The following is a 20,242-nucleotide window of genomic DNA, read 5'->3' on the forward strand; positions in this document are numbered from 1 at the left end:
TTACGATTGTATTCGTAACTAATTTAATAGTCGGAAATATTCTTACAGCATTTCCATCTGCAAATTCGTCTGATAAATGCACCCTCCTTCTTTCGCAAAGCATTTCCAATTGATCAGTTATAACTTCGTCAAAACACAAGTTATTTAATAAATCGATGAAATCCATTTCATTTTTGTGTCTCATGTTTATTTTTAAGTCACAAAATGAAAACTGATGTCACAAATCTATTTCTGATTGACACCAAAGAAGTTGAAGAAAACAAAAATAGCCTATGATTGGAAACATCACCAAAAATGAGCACATTAACGTCGCCGAATAACTAATCGTTATTAAGCAGACACAGAAAATTGTGAAATAAACTGTTTAAAAAAATATGGAACCGACATCAAAATGTGCTAAAAAATAATAAATAATAATTTCGTCCAAGTCGAAACTAAAATACATGATATTAGTTACGTAATACTTGAAACTTATAGATGGCGTATATAAAAGAACATAATAATCGCGCGCACAATCCTTTTTTAAAAAAAAAGGATTGTGCGCGGGTTTGTTTGTTGTATGTGCTCACATTTTTATTTTAGCTACTATTAGCGCAGAGCGGACCAATGGTGGTGTGCCGGGCGGCTGTGAGCAGCGCACAAAAGATTAATTCCTTTGAACAATTTATACTTCTCGAACGATTTATCTATAATTATATTTGTGTTTTGGGGTTAAAAATGGATAAAATTGGGGTTAGAGATGTGTTAAAAAATCACACCTCATGAAACTGCTAAAAACGTTCAGGATTTTGAAGCTTTTGGTTATAGAAGTTTTTGATGTTATTAATGCGCTAAATTCATGAATGTTATTTAGTTACAATTGGTAAAAACATTTAACAATGAAGTGAAACATAAATCATGTTACATTTTCGCCTTTTTTTCTAGTAAATATGAATTCCACTGATGTAATTTCGGTGTTGGTTTTTACGAAGTATACTTATATACGTAGTATTATATCTGGAAATTAATTTTGTAGAAGCAGACGCCGATTCAAAATTGTGTCTAAGGAATTAATTGAATCTTTGGATGAAATTATTTCATAAATATAAGCGCATTTTGATATTGATACCGTTTTTTTTTTTAATAATTGTTAAATTGTATTTACGTTGGATATTTTACCAATCCAAATCCATTTATTTTTTACGTGATGGTATTAAAGAATTTCTTGTTTTTATTGTTCTAGAATTTATTAGGTTACGGTAAAGGTAAAATATTTTGATACGCAGAATGAACAAGTAAGGTTTGCTTTTCATGAAAGTATTGATGTTAACTATATAATAAGAACTAAATAGGATGAATAGTTCTTATAGGTTTGAATATTATTCGTATTTTGGTGTTTTGCATTTAAATGTACCGTTATACATCGATTTAGTGAAGAAAGCATATCATATAATCCGGTATAAAAAGTATATGGTACTGCATAATCTTTTCTATTTTTTTTACGGAACAGTTAAGAGAAAGATTGCTCATACAATATCTAGCCTATTTAAAAGGTGTAGACAAAACTGAGAATACATCCACTAACGTCTTTTGGACTAGTGTATAAGTGGTGATGGAAAAACGTGCGAAATTTTTATTTTAACCATCCACGAGACACGAGATAGTTTACAGTGCATATAATACACTGTGATCTGGTATCGGTTTTATTTACCATTAATTTATTAATTGTTTAATTAACAACAGAATGGTCGACTACATTTCGGTTGTGGTATATAACACACATAAACAAATTAATATTTTAATTATTATTATAATAATTGGTGCTTTGTATTTTCTTCTTTTCGGTTGTAATACGTCAGAATTAAAGCGTGAATATTACAAATTTCTGAGATTGCAGTTTTTAAAAATAATATATTACTTTCATACGTTCGCCCGGTTCGACAAGTATATTGAGAGATAGCACACAAAAATTCTTAAAAATATAATTTATTCTTAAAAAATATACAAAATAAATCAATTATAAATAGAAAAATAGAATTTTGATTTTATTATAAACCTTACAATAAATAGTTAATAAAATAATATAAAATTAACAAGAGATTACACCTATAAAATAATAAAAAAATCAATAATTCACTTTATATTAGAGAACTGACTTAACTTTTATAAATGAATGAAATCACTTTGTTCCCTGCTCGCAACAAATTCATTGAACAACTTCTCGTAGTTCACCGTTGTCCAGAAATGGAATGAATACTCATGACGCACTTTTCGCTTGTTTGTTACCGCACACTGTCCTCGCATTTCTCACACACTGAACGGAAACTGAAATTGTAACCCGTTGGTCCTCGAGCCTAGGGCTTGACCTGTAGTACCAGTATCCAACCTACCCTTGTTTGTTCAAGCGTAATGATTTTTATTGTCCGCACCTTCGACCCTTTTCTATAAATTCTTAAAAGAATTTCTTGTAGATTTTTCTTTCTTTATTTTCTCTCTCTTTCTTCTTCTGGAAGCTTCTCTACCCCTTACAATATCTCGTAATATAATAGAAATGTAATATTTATAATGTTTTCTTGTTTATTTTTGGTTGTGTTCGTATACATTTTTTATAGTCCTTTTATTATTTATGTTTTAATCTGAGATCGTGGTTCTTTTTTCCATTACCCTTATAATAAATTAATGTATTTATATTGAAAGAGATATTTAACTATTGTTTTAAATTATATTATTTTGTTTTTTAAGGTCTTTCGTTATTTTTAGGTTTTATTTATTGAATTTTAATTGTAAATTTATTTATTTGATATGATTTCAAATAATATCGCTTTTGATTATTAATCTAGAAAAGTTTACCTTAGATTTTTATTACTTAATCGGTTGATAATAAAATTTGTAAAGTCTGATTTCTCCTGTAAAAAAAAATTAAGGTTTTTATACTTATTTTGCTCTATTTAACGTGAGTAGAATAAATGTATTTACTATAATTCAAAACTAGCGGCAACTCGTGGATTTGCACCCGTAGTTGACGTATACCTAGCTTGAACCCTTCCACGTTAATTTGTTTGATCTTCAGTCTCAACAGATGTGACTGTTGCTTGAAGTTCAACTTGCGGATTTTTTTAACCTATATATTCCTCTATAAAGAAAGAAGAAAGAAAATTTAAAAAATAATCATTGTAGTTTTTGTTTGATTCAGTAACAAACAAACAAATTTTTGAGATTTATATATTAATATTTTGTTGATATTATACATATAATATTAGTATATTGTTAATGAAGTACAATGATTTTTTAATTGAAGAATTTACTGGTAAATGGACTGGACGTAGAGGGCCGGTAAATTGGCTACCCAGATCACTGAGGATGTTACTTCTTTAGATTACAATTTATGAGGATTGATGAAATGCAAGATATAAAAGTAAAAAGTAGAACACGTTAGACATCATGACTTGTTTATATTTAATTGAAAATTATAATCTAATAATATTTAGAATTGTTAATATTAGTGAAATACTTCAGCTGGTTTTCTAGCGATTAACCGTAAAATTGCGTATGTAAATAAATAGTGCATTTTATAGCGCATAAATATTAACCTAACCTTCAATCTATCATTCATAAAGATCCTAGTACATAAATAACATTCAAAAATTAATATCAGCTGTTAGAGGTTTATTTGTTGCTGAAGATTAGTCTTTTTCTTTTTTTTTGGCATTCTTTAGAGAATGAGATGAATGATTTTTAGCGTGTATGAAAATGCCATGCCTGACCGGAGGATTCGACCCCGGGACCTCCGGGTGAAAGGCTGAGACGCTACCACTCGCACCACGGAGGCCGGCTAAAACAAGAATAGTCTTGTCGCCTTATAAAAACATTTATTTTTCTTTACAAGCTGATTTGACGCTCGATCCGATGCTTTTAAAATGGAAATATAAAAAAAAATATCAAAAAATCTTTCTTTAAATAATTTTTTATCTGATAGTTTTCCTTTAATGATATCACCGACGCTTTTATTTGATGTCATATTTTTACAATGTTTTTAACTTAATTTTAATTAAAAAAAAAAGTATTTTGATCATCTGACGTAAATTTAGGTGTTAACTGGAGGAAGTTGAAGGGATAATTTTTTTTTGTGTTTTAAATGGCAATTATACGATTGTCCTAAGCAACAGTCACTTAAGACTTTAGGATTGATTTAAATAGAAATATTATTAAACTGATCGACACTTGCACAGTACAAATCTAGTAACGCCATTTTCCTCATGATCTGTTTACATTAATTCTTGCAAAAATCTCTGAGATGATCGCAGTTATTACCATAATCGTGTAATTTATCATCATCGTTTTTATCATTTTCGTATTTTATGATCATGATTAAATATAAAGTAAGTTAGTTGTAAAATTAATTCTCAATAAATAATTATATACATAATACATAATAATTATATATATATATATATATATATATATATATATAGTAATGAAAAGTTATAAAAAAATTATATTTGTTAAGTGATTTCGCTTTTACCGTGATATAATTGCAATGTATAATTAAATTAGATATCTTAAACATTTATCTCAAATCATTAATCACTACTCATTTAAGTACATATTTAAACTTTTATTGTAATCTTAATTACTAATTCGTTTGGAATAGATTGTAATATTGTAACCGGAGATATAAAAACTAAAATTTCTGTGGGATAAATTAAAAAACTAAAAATATAGTATTTTTTTAAATTTTAATTTAAACGTATCAACAGTCTAGTAAAATTATTACTGAAAAAATCAGTATGTTGATTAGTAAGTAGATTCAATAAGTAAATCGGTAAGTAGGTAAGTAAATTATTACTTTGCAAATTGTCTTTATAATTACTTTCATGCAATTTTGCCTTAGTTACAGTTTATTTTATAAGAGTTTTAATTAATGGTATTAATTAAATCATTGGTGAATTTAGAGATGGTATCACTTACAGGGCTGAGTAGCTGTAATTTTAGTGAACTTTGAATGTTGATATGCAGCAAATTATATTCGGATAAGTTAAGAAGGCAACCGAAAACTATTTTATTCATATGATTCTTTCATGCCTGGCTTAAAATATTAGTTTTTTCTAAAAATGATTACTTCATTCTCGGGATTGAATTTTATATATCACGTCATTTACAACGGTAATATTAATTAACCTTTGTCAAACGAAACATAAATAATCTGTTTTTACATATTCCAACAAAAATCTTATAATTTACAAAAAAAAAAATTCTGTTATTTACAAAATTTTTGTTGTGCGTTATTTTAATTTTGTTATAAGTATTTGAATACTAATTTAATATATTTACTTATAATAATAATAATAATTATTATTATTTTAATATTTTAAAATATGTGATTCTAAAATTTAGTTTGAGAAAACCTATATATCATGAGGGAGATTACGAAATATTTCAAGAGAAATGGGTCACAGCTGTACCGGCCTTAGTAAATGCTCATATTAGAAAGAGAAGCCAAATTCCTTTTCCAGTTTTTGTTGCTAAAATACAGTTAAAACCAACTTTCTCATAGTGATAAAAGTACTCGTAAAACAAAGATCCTGAACTAACAAAGTAAAGCTCTATCTAAAGCAAATACAGATAGAGTTTGGTGACAAAAGTTTAATAATATATAACCACTTTTCAGTTAAGTAAATTTGAAGAAAATCATTTATATTTACGATGTTGGCTGCACTATAACTCTATAAGCTTTCTCAAGTTCATTTACATTTAAGTAGTTATATAGTCGATTTACTACAGTCTGTGTGGGAGAGTTATAATTTATATACATCCGCGCGATTCTTTTCATTGTGTAAGTTCTTGAGGCTCTGTTTCTTCTTTTTTACACAATTCTCTCGAGAGGTTAAAAAATATTTATATATTCAAAACTAATCTCGGAAATATTTCAGAAAAAGTGTTAAATTGTAGTTTTTTAACGTTATTATTTTGGTGAATATTACAAACATAGAGACATAAATAAAATATATATATATACTTGCTCAGCGCTTAGTATTGTCAGTTGTTCAGTTCCAAATATACTCCAAACCAAAACCCGAAAAGATAGATTAAAATTTGATTTGTGTCTACAATTAATATCATCGTGATTCCATTTATTAGTCAATCAACGAACACTTTGCGGAGTGAATATCAAATTATGTCTATTATTCAATCAAATAACCTTTAAATTATTAACGAATAATTTTTATCATCATCGTTTGTTTATTTCATTGACAAGATTTAATCAATGTGGAACATTTTATTATTAAAAAAAAAAAAAAAACATTTAAAGAAATGTATTCATTCTTTGTGGAATCTCAAATATTTTGAATGGCTATTACTGATGTGACAGCAAAAACTTATGTAAACAAAAATGATTTGTTAGGAACTACAATTATTTATTTAAATACATATGTTACTTTAAGTGATGGTCACTTTTACATTGACATACAATATTTATAAAAAAAAAATATAGTTACCCAATAGAAGAAGGAAAGATTATGGAGAGTGTGGAAAGGGTTGAGATGAAGGCCATGGATGAACCTGGTCCGGGTGAGAAAAGAGAAAGGTGATTGGTGTTTTGATTTGATTTGCATGGCATTTCTCCCTCCACCATCCCATTCGGTTGCCCTAAAGCATAAGTACGAATGTCTATGCCACAAATGGCTACTGTGCCTCAAATCAGTTTAGCGACCACTGTCCTAACTAGCTCCTAGAGCTAACCTAATTGCGTGAGCGAACTAAGCATGGTGCCACACACCACTTGCTTCATGTCTCATCGCTCACTTCTCATATATTCTAAACTGGGTAGGCGCACCCCATCAACTACTAAAATATATATGACATTCAATAAATTAAATTTATCTCGTCAAGACAGCAATTCGCTGCCATGCCTAGATCACTGAATGCCAGAAAGTACCTGTCCACCAATATTAAAGCGCTTGGATCTATGATTGGCTGATGGTCAGACATAACTCTCGGGTAGCTTCTAACAGCAAGGAGGTAGGAGTCTTTTCCTTAAACAAACTACTGATGTCGGTTGAACAAAGCAACCTCATCAAGGAACTCCCATACGGTCCAAAAATGCGGCTCTCGCCACATTGACTCGCCGCTTATGAGTAGCCAATTTTCCCCTTGACCTCTAAGTTTCAGGGTAGCCTGAGTTCTGACCCCCCCCCCTCCAAGAGCTGGGCAGTCGAACATCATATGTTGGTTCGACTGGACTTCCCCGCAGACGTACAGCTCATCAGCTGCCAGGAGGAACCGAAACAAACATTGGTTCAAGTTAACGTGGTTGGTGAGCACCTGAGCACCCGTTGCCCTTAAAAGCCAAGGCCAAGGAGAGGCATACCATCCCTCCAAGTCCTGAATAAATCTATACAAGGACCTTTCCTTAATCGTGGTGTGCCATTCTTGCTGCGATGAATCCATCGAGAGGATGCGCCATTGTGACTGGTGTGTAGGAAATAGTGGGACAACTTCTGGAGAAATTGTTTATATATATATATATTTAGTTTCTCTGGTTTCCATAAAGCCTGAATACTTTAACTGCTATTTATCAGTATTATTGTCACAACCATGAGGATAACGAAAATTTCAGGGGTCCTGGCTAGACGGGAATGGCGAGTGAGTATATATATATATATATATATTATATATATATATTTATATATATAAACATAGTCCATTAACAATAGATGCTTTAAAATATTAATTTTATAATTGCCGTATTTATTATTTTGTTCTTTTTTATCTTCCATATGTTGTTGTGAATGGTTTCCTTGTTGTTAGAAGAGAGTTTTTTCCGCGTTTAGCCCTGAAAGGACCACGGAAATATCAATTTATCTTGTTTTTTTTCCTTCCAGAAGTTTTTTAATCTTTCGGACTGTTTAGGTCTTCTTTCTTCAGTCTATTCTCTTCTGTTTTTTTTTCTTTTCACCTACAGAAACCTTTAATTCAAAAATCTTCTTTCTATATTCTTTTCGAACTAGACAAAACATTTGCTCGGGTTCGAATCCTGATGGCATTTTTTATACGCTAAAAATATCCATTTCCATATTCCACGTATAAGCTTAAGAGCTTTTGTGTAATTTATTATAATATATATATATATATATATATATATATACTCACTTGCCATTCCCGTCTAGCGAGGACCCCTGAAATTTTCGTTATCCTCATGGTTGTGACAATAATACTGAATTACTGAATAATACTGAATACTGAATTTTAATACTAAATTAAAAAAAAATATAAATAATATTGAACTTTTTAATACCCTTCTTTCAGATATTTAACATAGTCTCCTTGGCCTTTGTTCCTTCACAGTTTATTTAGCCTTTATTGGTTTATTTGGACCGTAGAATTAGTCATATTTTTCTTATTTTTACTTACAGGATTTCAATTTTATCGTATATCTCTCTGATCTTAGTCAGTAGCCTTCTTCTGTCTTTCTTATACCATCATTTTTAAAATTCTTCTTTCTATGTTAAGTAGATCTATTCCCGTTATATTTTTAGTTTCCACAAATACAATATTTTAAAAAATAAAAAATAAAATATATTAACTAATTTTATGTAAAAAATGTTTGTAGTCTCTGCAATTTTAAAATTAAAGGCAACTGTCAAAATACATTGAACATTTTTTCACAAAGAAGCTTTTACAGCTAATCAATAGCATCTTCTAATTAACTTTGAAAAATTTTTTTGTTAAAAAAAACTTGCAGAATCAAAATATTAATGTCTTTAACAATTTTAAAGTTTATCACGTTTCATCACGCACTTCAAAGAGTTAAAAATCTTTTAAAGATTTTTAAAAATTAAGTTATTTTATTTTCGTAGGATGTCTTAATAATGAATTACAAAAGCGTCTGTATCTATGCAGTTTTATTAACTGTAAATTAAATAATATGTATAAAATATGTATATATATTCTTGTTTTGTATACCTCAAAATGAATATTTATATAAATTGTACTTTCAACCTCTAAAAACGATTATTTTATCTTACGTCGTATTTTACATTCCTTTAATAATCTTAATCAAAAGTGGTAGGAAAAACAGTAAAATATGCCATATATGTTGTTTATCCTACTATAAATAAATATTTTCTTTTTAAATGCGTTTTATACAACGCTAATACGAGTAAATATCAGTAGAATACTATTAAACTCCAACAACGTTATTTAACTTGGGTGATCAACAGTAAATAATTTATAATTTACAACGGGAAGGCACATCGGTTTGAATCCGACTTTATCTTCTTTTTGTTTTAACTTTTTTTTAATGTAAATATATTTATTTATTAATAATTATTAACCTCTGATTGTAGAATATTTTTACGATAAATAATATGCCAATAATAACAATAACAAAAAATAAAAAAATATCAGAAGTTATTAACGAAATAAAATTTTATGTACTTTCCATTTAAAAAAAAAAATTATATATGTAGTTTATAGGTGTACAAGGAAGTCATGTAGTGTCCACATGAAATTTTTTGTAATGTTAAATAAATGAACATGATTCCAAAATCGATTTAAAAAAAGAAACATGTTATCTACTTGTTTTAACATAAATTTGACGATTGTATACAAAACATATTCCAATTAATCTCATGAGAAAATAAATTACATCATTTTACGACAGTTTATTTAAAAAAATTTAAGCTATATTAGAGTAAAAAGTTAGAAGTGTTTTAAGTTTCCAAGAAAACCGATAATATATTCAGCTGTATAACTTTTCCTTACAGATTTCTATTAAAAGTTTTATATTATTTATTTTTAAATTTATCCTTTCATAAGATAAATTTGTTTTTTCTTTGTTTATTTTCTTTTATGTAAACCAAAAATTAGTAGGCTACAAGTTGAATTGTGAGAGATTGTATTTAACTTGAAAGTTTGTTTTGTTTTTAATTATAGGCGTATGTATACGTTTATTTAAAGTAAAAATTATTCCTCTCTTTTATTTTACTGTCTGTTTTTTTTATTCAAATAATTGCCAAAATAAATTACAAAAGTATTAAAAATGGTTTAATAAATATATTATTAAACAGCAAGAAAAACAAATTATGTAACAGTTAAGGAAATATTTCTTTCTTGATGTTTAATGACCTTAAAAAATAGGTATATCTTCATTTATGTATACAAATATCACATCTGCATCTTACGGAAGGATTTTTCTGACAGACGTATAAACTTAGGGTATAATTTAATTAATAACGAAGCAGCCTTAAAAAAGAAGTGTTTAAGGAATTTATAATTTCGATAATCTTTTAATAAATTCGCTTTTAAATGTCACATAAAAAGAATTTAAAAATGAACAGAAAATCAAACTTAAGAAAACTGCTACATTCAATTGGAATTGATATTTATAAATTACAATTTATGATTAATGGAAAAATTAATGGTAGAAAAATATACGTACTCGTTTTTACTGATTTACAAAAAAAAATCCAATTAAACCTTTTTTTTAGCTTAGGACGAAAAATTAAAGTAGAAATGTTTTTATACATAGGTGTATATATAACAGAAATAATCTTGATTTATGTAAATAATAAAAATCAGTAAAGGTAAAATTATATTTAAATTGGAATTTTTTTCTCTCTAGGTTCACCATGTAATCTTGATGCCCGTTTTTTCGAAAAATTGAAAATTTTATAGTTTATGAAATAACCAATTTTCGTGATTTTGATTTCAATCCGGAACACCTTCCGGATGAAAATCTTAGACGCAACTGGCATAAAATCGACTGTTCTGTATTGTGGTAAGTACTAAACATCCTTCTTTAATGATGAATATAATAGATTATACAAAAAAAAGTGTGAAATAAGTTAATACATTGCTTATAATTTGTAAATATAAATTATCTATTAATATAACAATCATTAGCGCATTAGGAAACAAAAAGATTTCGAGTAATAAATTTATACGTGTTTGAAATGTAATAAATTTTTCCAGGCTTATTTACAACCCAATAAGGCAATAATATATCTGACCTAATAATAAATGCAATTAAATGGCATAAAAATAATAAAAGATATGAAAAAACGATAAAAAAATATTTGGAAAATTTGTCTTTGTACTAACATAAATCTACAAACAAAGTACAGACATCAGTAAGAAAATAATCTTGGTCATCGAAAAAAATCATCAAAAAAAGATTTTGAATTTTATCATAGCTGATTGAATGGTTTAGGTGAAATTAGGTTTTAGTCAAATAGAAATACCAAAGTTCTTTTGTTGAACTTAAACGGTATAATTATAATGCAGTTCTTTTGAACAGCTTCATTTCCCAACCGGTTTCCCCAAAAATAATTCCTGAACTTCTCAAATATTTATGATATGTATTTATAAATGCCCCGCGCGCATATGTGTGTAGGCACGCGCACGCTCAACTAATGAAAATAACATAAACTTCTCAGATATGCCGAAAAAGTGAAATTATATTACAACTGACGAATTTCCTTTTCAGGTAACTTTTTTCTTCTTCCTCCCCTCCCCCCGGAGCCATCACCGCAACTAAACATAAACTCAGCTCTGGAGGGTGCCATAGTCTCTAACTACCTCGTCGGGAACAAAGTTCCCACCAGATAGCCGGGACTCGGTTTTTTAGGCGTCATGCCTCTAATGAGGGAACCCGAAAGGATTCCCCCACCAGGACTCGGTCTTTATGCCTTGCCTCCAATGGGGAACTCCCGGAAGGATCCCCCACCGGGACTCGGTCTTACTTTCCTCTCCACTTCAATGGTACTGCAAGGTTGTCCCCACCCGATAACCGTAAACGGGAGACCGAGGCCTCTCACCCCCTCCGGATGGGGCTGTCCATCAGAAACAGGTAATTTACATAGATTTAAGTCCACGGCCTCTAGGGTTTTATGATTCATGAAAGGAAAAAAAGCAAAATTTAATTTTTTAAGTGATAAACTAGTAAAATGTGCGTTTCTTAGATTTTTAATCTACAGTTATTCCCGAGAAGTAAAAGTAAAGTGAGGAAATACAAAAAAAAAAAAAAAACGTTGACATAATTATATGAAATTGCTTTATTTTTTATCACTAGAAAATCAAACAAAAATAAAGCGTCATAGAACAAAAAAGTATCTTTTTCTTGTTTGTAATTATCAAAAAGTGTCATATATATCATTATCAAAAATATCAGAAAGTATCATAAAATGCTTATGATAAGTCTTCAACTTATATCATTTCACATGGTAATGTAGTATTAATATAAAAAATTGTGGTGGGTTTCTAATTCGTGTATTATAAGCTTACAAATAATTTCATATATCTTTATCGTAAAATTTTTTATTTTTTTTCACCCATTTTTGATCCTTCAACCTTGAATTAAAGAATGTCACTCGGTACTCTAGTTTTTCAAATGTAAAACCAAATACTTTCCCAAAGTCTCATTTTACGTTTAATTAATTTGTAATTCCGAATTATGGTTGGTTCGTACTAATCTAAGAATGTTTATGTGTGAAGTCCTTGCAAAGTATAAAAAAACGAGATTTTGATATTGGTTTCAATATAGTGATAGAGACTTTGTTAAAAAGTTATTTTCGAAAATAGAGTGCAAAATGTATCAATGATTCGGTCAATTTTTTCTGTAATTAGTCATATCAAAAAGAATTTTCTCGGAAATTTAATATAGTTTTTGGAAAAAAGAATAAGTGAATTTTCTAGGAAGTACAGTTTTTTCAAGAAAACCCCATTTTTGACCCTTTCCATCTTGAATTAAATAAAAAATCATCCTTATATGGTACTCGGGACTCTAGTCTCTTAAATTCAAAACAGATCTTTCCCAAGTTTTATTCTATCTTTAATTATCTCCTATAACACTATTTTAAATTAACTTTACTGTGTTATAAAAATAAAGTTAGCATATCAATTTTTTATTTGTTTTTTGAATATTTATTATTCTTTACAGTATAGTTTTTTAATTATGCAAATTAATATAATTTACTTTTTCCGATTGTAAATGAATTTGCATCCGGAAAATAAAGTAGGATATATTTTTAAAAAAAACCACCTGTTCCAACATTTAACAATTAATGAATCTAGTCAAGATATTTTACAAATCATAATAACCTTAATAAAAAAATTTAATCCATTACGAAACAGTAACTTAAGCTGCAATAATTTTCTCTACTGTACGCGCAGCTGTAAGCCAGTTTTTTTTTTTATTATTACGACACTTTTCAGTTAATGACTATCAGGAAATATCGATCAATTAGATACGCATACGTATTTCCACAAAAATCAAAATATTACTAACGTGATTTTTACTTTCAAAATAGAAATTTCATGAGAAAACTATTACTACAAAGTTATACAGCTAATTAATTTAAAAAAAGAAAATGTATTTTTTTTCGGTTTAAAGTATAATTAAATCTAAACGCGAATGCTCGTGTGTAGGATTGTTTTGTAAATTTATATACAACTGTGTTCTCTTAAAACGAAGAACTTTCGGCGTCGATCTAAATTACTCTTTAATCATCGTTCTTATTGAAATTTTAAGAATTGCAGCTATAAACATCTCCAAATTATTGCCTTATTTTATGAGCAGTAGAATATAAACTGAGAACATATCTGTCTTACTGCGTCATTCCTGGTGGAGTAATTTTTGCATTACCCAATTGAAATTTTTCCTTTTGAGGTTTTAGTATAAAGCTTCAATTTAGTTAAGTGCTTAATTTATTTAAATCAGATCACTTTATTCATTGTATCAACGATTAAATAGACCTTTTTTATGCTGCTTATTTTATAAGCGGGTGATAAATCTTTTTTACCTAGCAATACTGAACATTTAATTAACCACCTTTTGTAAAACAAATTGTTAAGACTGGTTTCATAGCCCACCGGAATGGTCTAATGGTTAACTCATCGTGGGAAATCAGTTATTTAACAGTTGATTTTTGAAATCGAAGGTTCTGAGATCTAAATCCTAATAAAAGTTTATTGCTTTTATACGCATTTGAATACTGACAGCGGATACTGGTGTACTTCGGCGATTGCTTTACAGTTAAAAGCAATGGTCGGTCGGTTTGAGTCTGTACAAGAGTGTATATCATCCTCATCTCATTGGGTCGTGGGTGGTTCCTTAATTTTCATTAGTTGAATAGATTGCATCGTACACATTAGGAAAAGAAAATTGATTTCATTGCATGTCATTTATTGAATTCGAAAAACTAATTCCTCGGGTTAAAATGGCATTGGGTTAAAAAGATTTACGTATTTAAATTTAAGGCGATTATCTCGATTATATGTGCTATCTAGTTTGTTCGGTATAACTGAAAAACATTTTTTTTATTAATAAAAAAAAACCATTAATAAAGTTACATGTTTAAAGTAAACAAAGTGATTTGAAATCTTAGCAATATATTATTTTTCTTACTTTAAATGCTGGCCCAAAATGATTAAAAATGTATTATGGACAATTAGTATCAGTCAGGGTGTATTTATAAGTTAATTTTATACGGATTTCTATATTAGATCGTGGATACCGGTGTTCTTTGGTTGTTGGGTTTCAATTAAACACACATCTTAGTAATAGTCGACCTGAGACTGTACAAGTCTACAATTCATTTACTTTCATTCAGATCATCCTCTGAAGTAATACCTTACGGTGGTTCCGGAGGCTAAACAGAAAAAAAGCGTATATTTATAAAACAATTACACTGTATTCATAGGCTAAAAGATAAAGTCCTTCTTGCTTGTAGTAATAAAATTCATGAAATCTTTTTGTTCATAATATAAACGAGATATGATTCTACAATACGCTAAATTTGGAAATATTTTCAAGCTATCCTATGTAAATATTTATTTATGCAAATTTCCTTTAAATATTTATGCATATTTCTCGTTCAGCCTTACGATGGATTTTTATGTGAGAAGTTTTGACAATGACACGTTATCTTCCTATGCATTCTAAAAAGAAAAAAAAAATTGTTTTTATATTTAGATTTTAACGGTTTCTTTTTGTCTTTCTAATTATTAATTGTTGAAAAACAGTAAATTATTAAATACGAATCAGCAACTCACAAAGATGCCAATAATACTGATTTAGTAATACGAGTAATAAGATTGTTAAATTAATAATTGTACAAATATTTGATGTTAATAAAAAAACTAATATTTCACCAATTATGTAACTGTCCATTTTATTAAAGAATTGGAGGATCGTATCTCACTTTCAAATGAAAAAGATTAAAGAAGTGCAGCAAAAAATGTTTATATGTGTATAATTTAACAGACGTACAAGGAAGTCATATGGTGTTTATAACAGATTTATCTCTTTGTAAAATAATAGTTAAAGATCAATTACAATAACTTAAAAAATATAAGTTTTTGTTTCAGAGAAAATTCACGTACTACTTAATTAATCAGTTACCAAACACTATGTAGATTGTATTACTTGACTAAGTGCTTATCATGCTCTTCGAACGTGTGTGTGCATGTATATAAACACACACGTGTGCGCGCGCATGTGTTGTATTTATAAACTAATGAATTAGGGTGTCGTTTCAGATTTATTTATTGATCATATTTGTGTTTTTTATTCTCTTTTCGTAGGGGGAGGAAAAAGCTCTGCACTGATGGCAGTGCGCGGCACTCTCCCGCTAAAATAGCTTCCCCCCCCTCTCCTACAGTGGCCGGATCTAAGCCATATGGTATGTACAGTCCCTGCCTGATCACACAGGCACTCTACTATCCGAATCCGTATGACCCGAAGGCGTCCCCAGGGGGTGATCGACGAGCGACGACTCCGAGGATTCCCCGGTGCCCACCCCTAGAAACTGGCCTCCCTTGATCACCCGTCATCGAACTCCACGTCTCTATAGATCCGAATCTGTATCAGAGACTGTCGCCTCTCTTCATTGGCCTTCCCTCCTATCATTGATGCGATCGTAGTCAAGATACGTCCCTATTTGTTGCTGTTGCTGAGCATCATCTCGATTATATTATTGGCCCCCTCCACACCCTGATCCTCGAGCACTACTCTTAGGTCGCGCCATCTAAGGCAAAAAAGTAAGTGCTCTGCTGTATCCAGTCCGCCGCAATCGTGACAGCGACTTGTATGGCATCTACCCATCCTGTACAGATAGTCCCGAAAACATCATATTTGTGTTGAAAGAATTCTATAGGAAAATAAATAATTTTATTAGAGAGTAATATTTGTTAGTCCCTCCCAACAAACATATTCTTAATCCCACTTTTTAAACAATGAGAGAATAGTACAAGTTTTCTTTTGTATTTAAAAAAAATATAGCCTATATTTAGATAATTTAATTTTTGGATAATCAATGTATATTTTTTTGTCGCATTTTAATTTTAATTAAAACGTAATTACTTTACGTGGAACCAATTTTATAATTAATAAGTAATTTTTTTTTCAGAAATTTTACGATTTCACAAATAATTTTAATTTATTTGTTTTTATTTAGGCAAACTTATACACAATATGTTACTTTTATGATAATTTTTAAAAGTTTTTCTTTAAGTTAAATTTATTTTCACCTACCTGTTTTCCATTGAGCAACCATGTCACGTGTGGTGTAGGGGTTGCCGGCGCGGAAGTACAATTCACTTCTAACCAATCACCAACGTTATATACCGGTTTTCTAAACGATATTCTCGGATCTTCTAACTGGCTCTCTACAACAATCAGAAAAAAACAAATTAATTTGCATATTTTTATAAAGGAAATATTTTTCCTATTATCTTAGTCTACTTTCTATTGTTTTTTTAATTTGTTTTTAACATGCCATATTAAAAATTATATTTTATTTTAAAATATGTTTAAGAAATAATTTAAAAGAAGATAAAGATAAATTAATTTTTTTTTTGTCTTCAGTCATTTGACTGGTTTGATGCAGCTCTCCAAGATTCCCTATCTAGTGCTAGTCGTTTCATTTCAGTATACCCTCTACATCCTACATCCCCAACAATTTGTTTTACATACTCCAAACGTGGCCTGCCTACACAATTTTTCCCTTCTACCTGTCCTTCCAATATTAAAGCGACTATTCCAGGATGCCTTAGTATGTGGCCTATAAGTCTGTCTCTTCTTTTAACTATATTTTTCCAAATGCTTCTTTCTTCATCTATTTGCCGCAATACCTCTTCATTTGTCACTTTATCCACCCATCTGATTTTTAACATTCTCCTATAGCACCACATTTCAAAAGCTTCTAACCTTTTCTTCTCAGATACTCCGATTGTCCAAGTTTCACTTCCATATAAAGCGACACTCCAAACATACACTTTCAAAAATCTTTTCCTGACATTTAAATTAATTTTTGATGTAAACAACTTATATTTCTTACTGAAGGCTCGTTTAGCTTGTGCTATTCGGCATTTTATATCGCTCCTGCTTCGTCCATCTTTAGTAATTCTACTTCCCAAATAACAAAATTCTTCTATCTCCATAATCTTTTCTCCTCCTATTTTCACATTCAGTGGTCCATCTTTGTTATTTCTACTACATTTCATTACATTTGTTTTGTTCTTGTTTATTTTCATGCGATAGTTCTTGCGTAGGACTTCATCTATGCCGTTCATTGTTTCTTCTAAATCCTTTTTATTCTCGGCTAGAATTACTATATCATCAGCAAATCGTAGCATCTTTATCTTTTCACCTTGTACTGTTACTCCGAATCTAAATTGTTCTTTAACATCATTAACTGATAGTTCCATGTAAAGATTAAAAAGTAACGGAGGTAGGGAACATCCTTGTCGGAGTACCTTTCTTATTAGGGCTTCTTTCTTATGTTCTTCAATTGTTATTGTTGCTGTTTGGTTCCTGTACATGTTAGCAATTGTTCTTCTATCTCTGTATTTGAACCCTAATTTTTTTAAAATGCTGAACATTTTATTCCAATCTACGTTATCGAAAGCCTTTTCTAGGTTTATAAACGCCAAGTATGTTGGTTTGTTTTTCTTTAATCTTCCTTCTACTATTAATCTGAGGCCTATAATTGCTTCCCTTGTCCCTATACTTTTCCTGAAACCAAATTGGTCTTCTCCTAACACTTCTTCCACTCTCCTCTCAATTCTTCTGTATAAAATTCTAGTTAAGATTTTTGATGCATGACTAGTTAAACTAATTGTTCTATATTCTTCACATTTATCTGCCCCTGCTTTCTTTGGTATCACAACTATAACACTTTTTTTGAAGTCTGACGGAAATTCCCCTTTTTCATAAATATTACACACCAGTTTGTATAATCTATCAATCGCTTTCTCACCTGCGTTGCACAATAATTCTACAGGTATTCCGTCTATTCCAGGAGCCTTCCTGCCATTAAAATCTTTTAATGCTTTCTTAAATTCAGATCTCAGTATTGTTTCTCCCATTTCATCCTCCTCAACTTCCTCTTCTTCCTCTATAAAACCATTTTTTATTCATTTCCTCCGTATAACTCTTCAATATATTCCACCCATCTATCGACTTTACCTTTCGTATTATATATTGGTGTACCATCTTTGTTTAACACATTATTAGATTTTAATTTATGTACCCCAAAATTTTCCTTAACTTTCCTGTATGCTCCATCTATTTTACCAATGTTCATTTCTCTTTCCACTTCTGAACACTTTTCTTTAATCCACTCTTCTTTCGCCAGTTTGCACTTCCTATTTATAGCATTTCTTAATTGCCGATAGTTCCTTTTACTTTCATCATTAGCATTCTTATATTTTCTACGTTCATCCATCAGCTGCAATATATCGTCTGAAACCCAAGGTTTTCTACCAGTTCTCTTTATTCCGCCTAAGTTTGCTTCTGCTGATTTAAGAATTTCCTTTTTAACATTCTCCCATTCTTCTTCTACATTTTCTACCTTATCTTTTTTACTCAGACCTCTTGCGATGTCCTCCTCAAAAATCTTCTTTACCTCCTCTTCCTCAAGCTTCTCTAAATTCCACCGATTCATCTGACAACTTTTCTTCAGGTTTTTAAACCCCAATCTACATTTCATTATCACCAAATTATGGTCGCTATCAATGTCTGCTCCAGGGTAAGTTTTGCAGTCAACGAGTTGATTTCTAAATCTTTGCTTAACCATGATATAATCTATCTGATACCTTGCAGTATCGCCTGGCTTTTTCCAAGTGTATATTCTTCTATTATGATTTTTAAATTGGGTGTTGGCAATTACTAAATTATACTTCGTGCAAAACTCTATAAGTCGGTCCCCTCTTTCATTCCTTCTGCCCAGCCCGTATTCACCCACTATATTTCCTTCCTTGCCTTTTCCAATGCTTGCATTCCAATCTCCAACTATTATTAAATTTTCATCTCCTTTTACGTGTTTAATTGCTTCATCAATCTCTTCGTATACACACTCTACCTCATCATCATCATGGGCGCTTGTAGGCATATAAACGTTAACAATCGTTGTCGGTTTAGGTTTTGATTTTATCCTTATTACAATGATTCTATCGCTATGCGTTTTGAAATACTCCACTCTCCTCCCTATCTTCTTGTTCATCACGAAACCTACTCCTGCCTGCCCATTATTTGACGCTGAGTTAATTACTCTAAAATCACCTGACCAAAAGTCGCCTTCCTCTTCCCACCGAACCTCACTAATTCCTACTATATCCACATTCACCCTATCCATTTCCCTTTTTAAATTTTCAAAGATAAATAAACAAATAAATATTTATTTGTTTGATGTTTATAGTTTTGAATCAAATTGTAAGGAAAGCGAACCATGCCGTATATTTTCATTAAAAAAAGAAATAGATTGCTTGGTATATCATTTACAAAGGTAATTAGCAGTAGTTAACTAGGTAATAAAAGAAATTACGATTATATTGTTGAAACAAAAACACTTCCGAAAACGAATCAGAAATTCATAATATTTGTTAACTGACCGATGGAAAAAGAAAGGAATAACGTATATACACTCTTATAGACTCTTAGAATGCATATACAATTTATAATTTGCACGATATTGTATATATATATATATATATATATATATATATATATTGATTACAACTATTTAGAAAGTTTATGTTTTAAATATACGTTTGTATATACTCGCGCCCGCGTGTGTGTTGGGTGGGTGTATATATATACTTATTATATATATATATATATATATACAATATCGTGCAAATTTAGATGTTACTTAAAAATATCATATCATAACAATTTTTTAATATCTAATTATTGCTTAAATGAGGTCAAATTTTTTGAAACGATTCATTTTTTTAATCTACTGTCCAATGATTTTCAATT

At 29.8% G+C, this 20,242-nt stretch overlaps 1 protein-coding gene across 1 annotated transcript in view; it reads right to left on the minus strand.

Moving 5' to 3' along the window:
* LOC142326797 (uncharacterized) overlaps positions 1 to 20,242 on the minus strand; it is a 646,039-nt gene that overhangs the window by 46,653 nt on the left and 579,144 nt on the right. Inside the window, exon 5 of the mRNA XM_075369512.1 lies at positions 16,510 to 16,647. Within this exon, the coding sequence (XP_075225627.1) occupies positions 16,510 to 16,647 (138 nt within the window). The remainder of the gene's footprint in view (positions 1 to 16,509; positions 16,648 to 20,242) is intronic.

This window comes from Lycorma delicatula, chromosome 6 (assembly GCF_047948215.1).
Source record: "Lycorma delicatula isolate Av1 chromosome 6, ASM4794821v1, whole genome shotgun sequence".
NCBI classification, from domain to species: domain Eukaryota; kingdom Metazoa; phylum Arthropoda; class Insecta; order Hemiptera; family Fulgoridae; genus Lycorma; species Lycorma delicatula.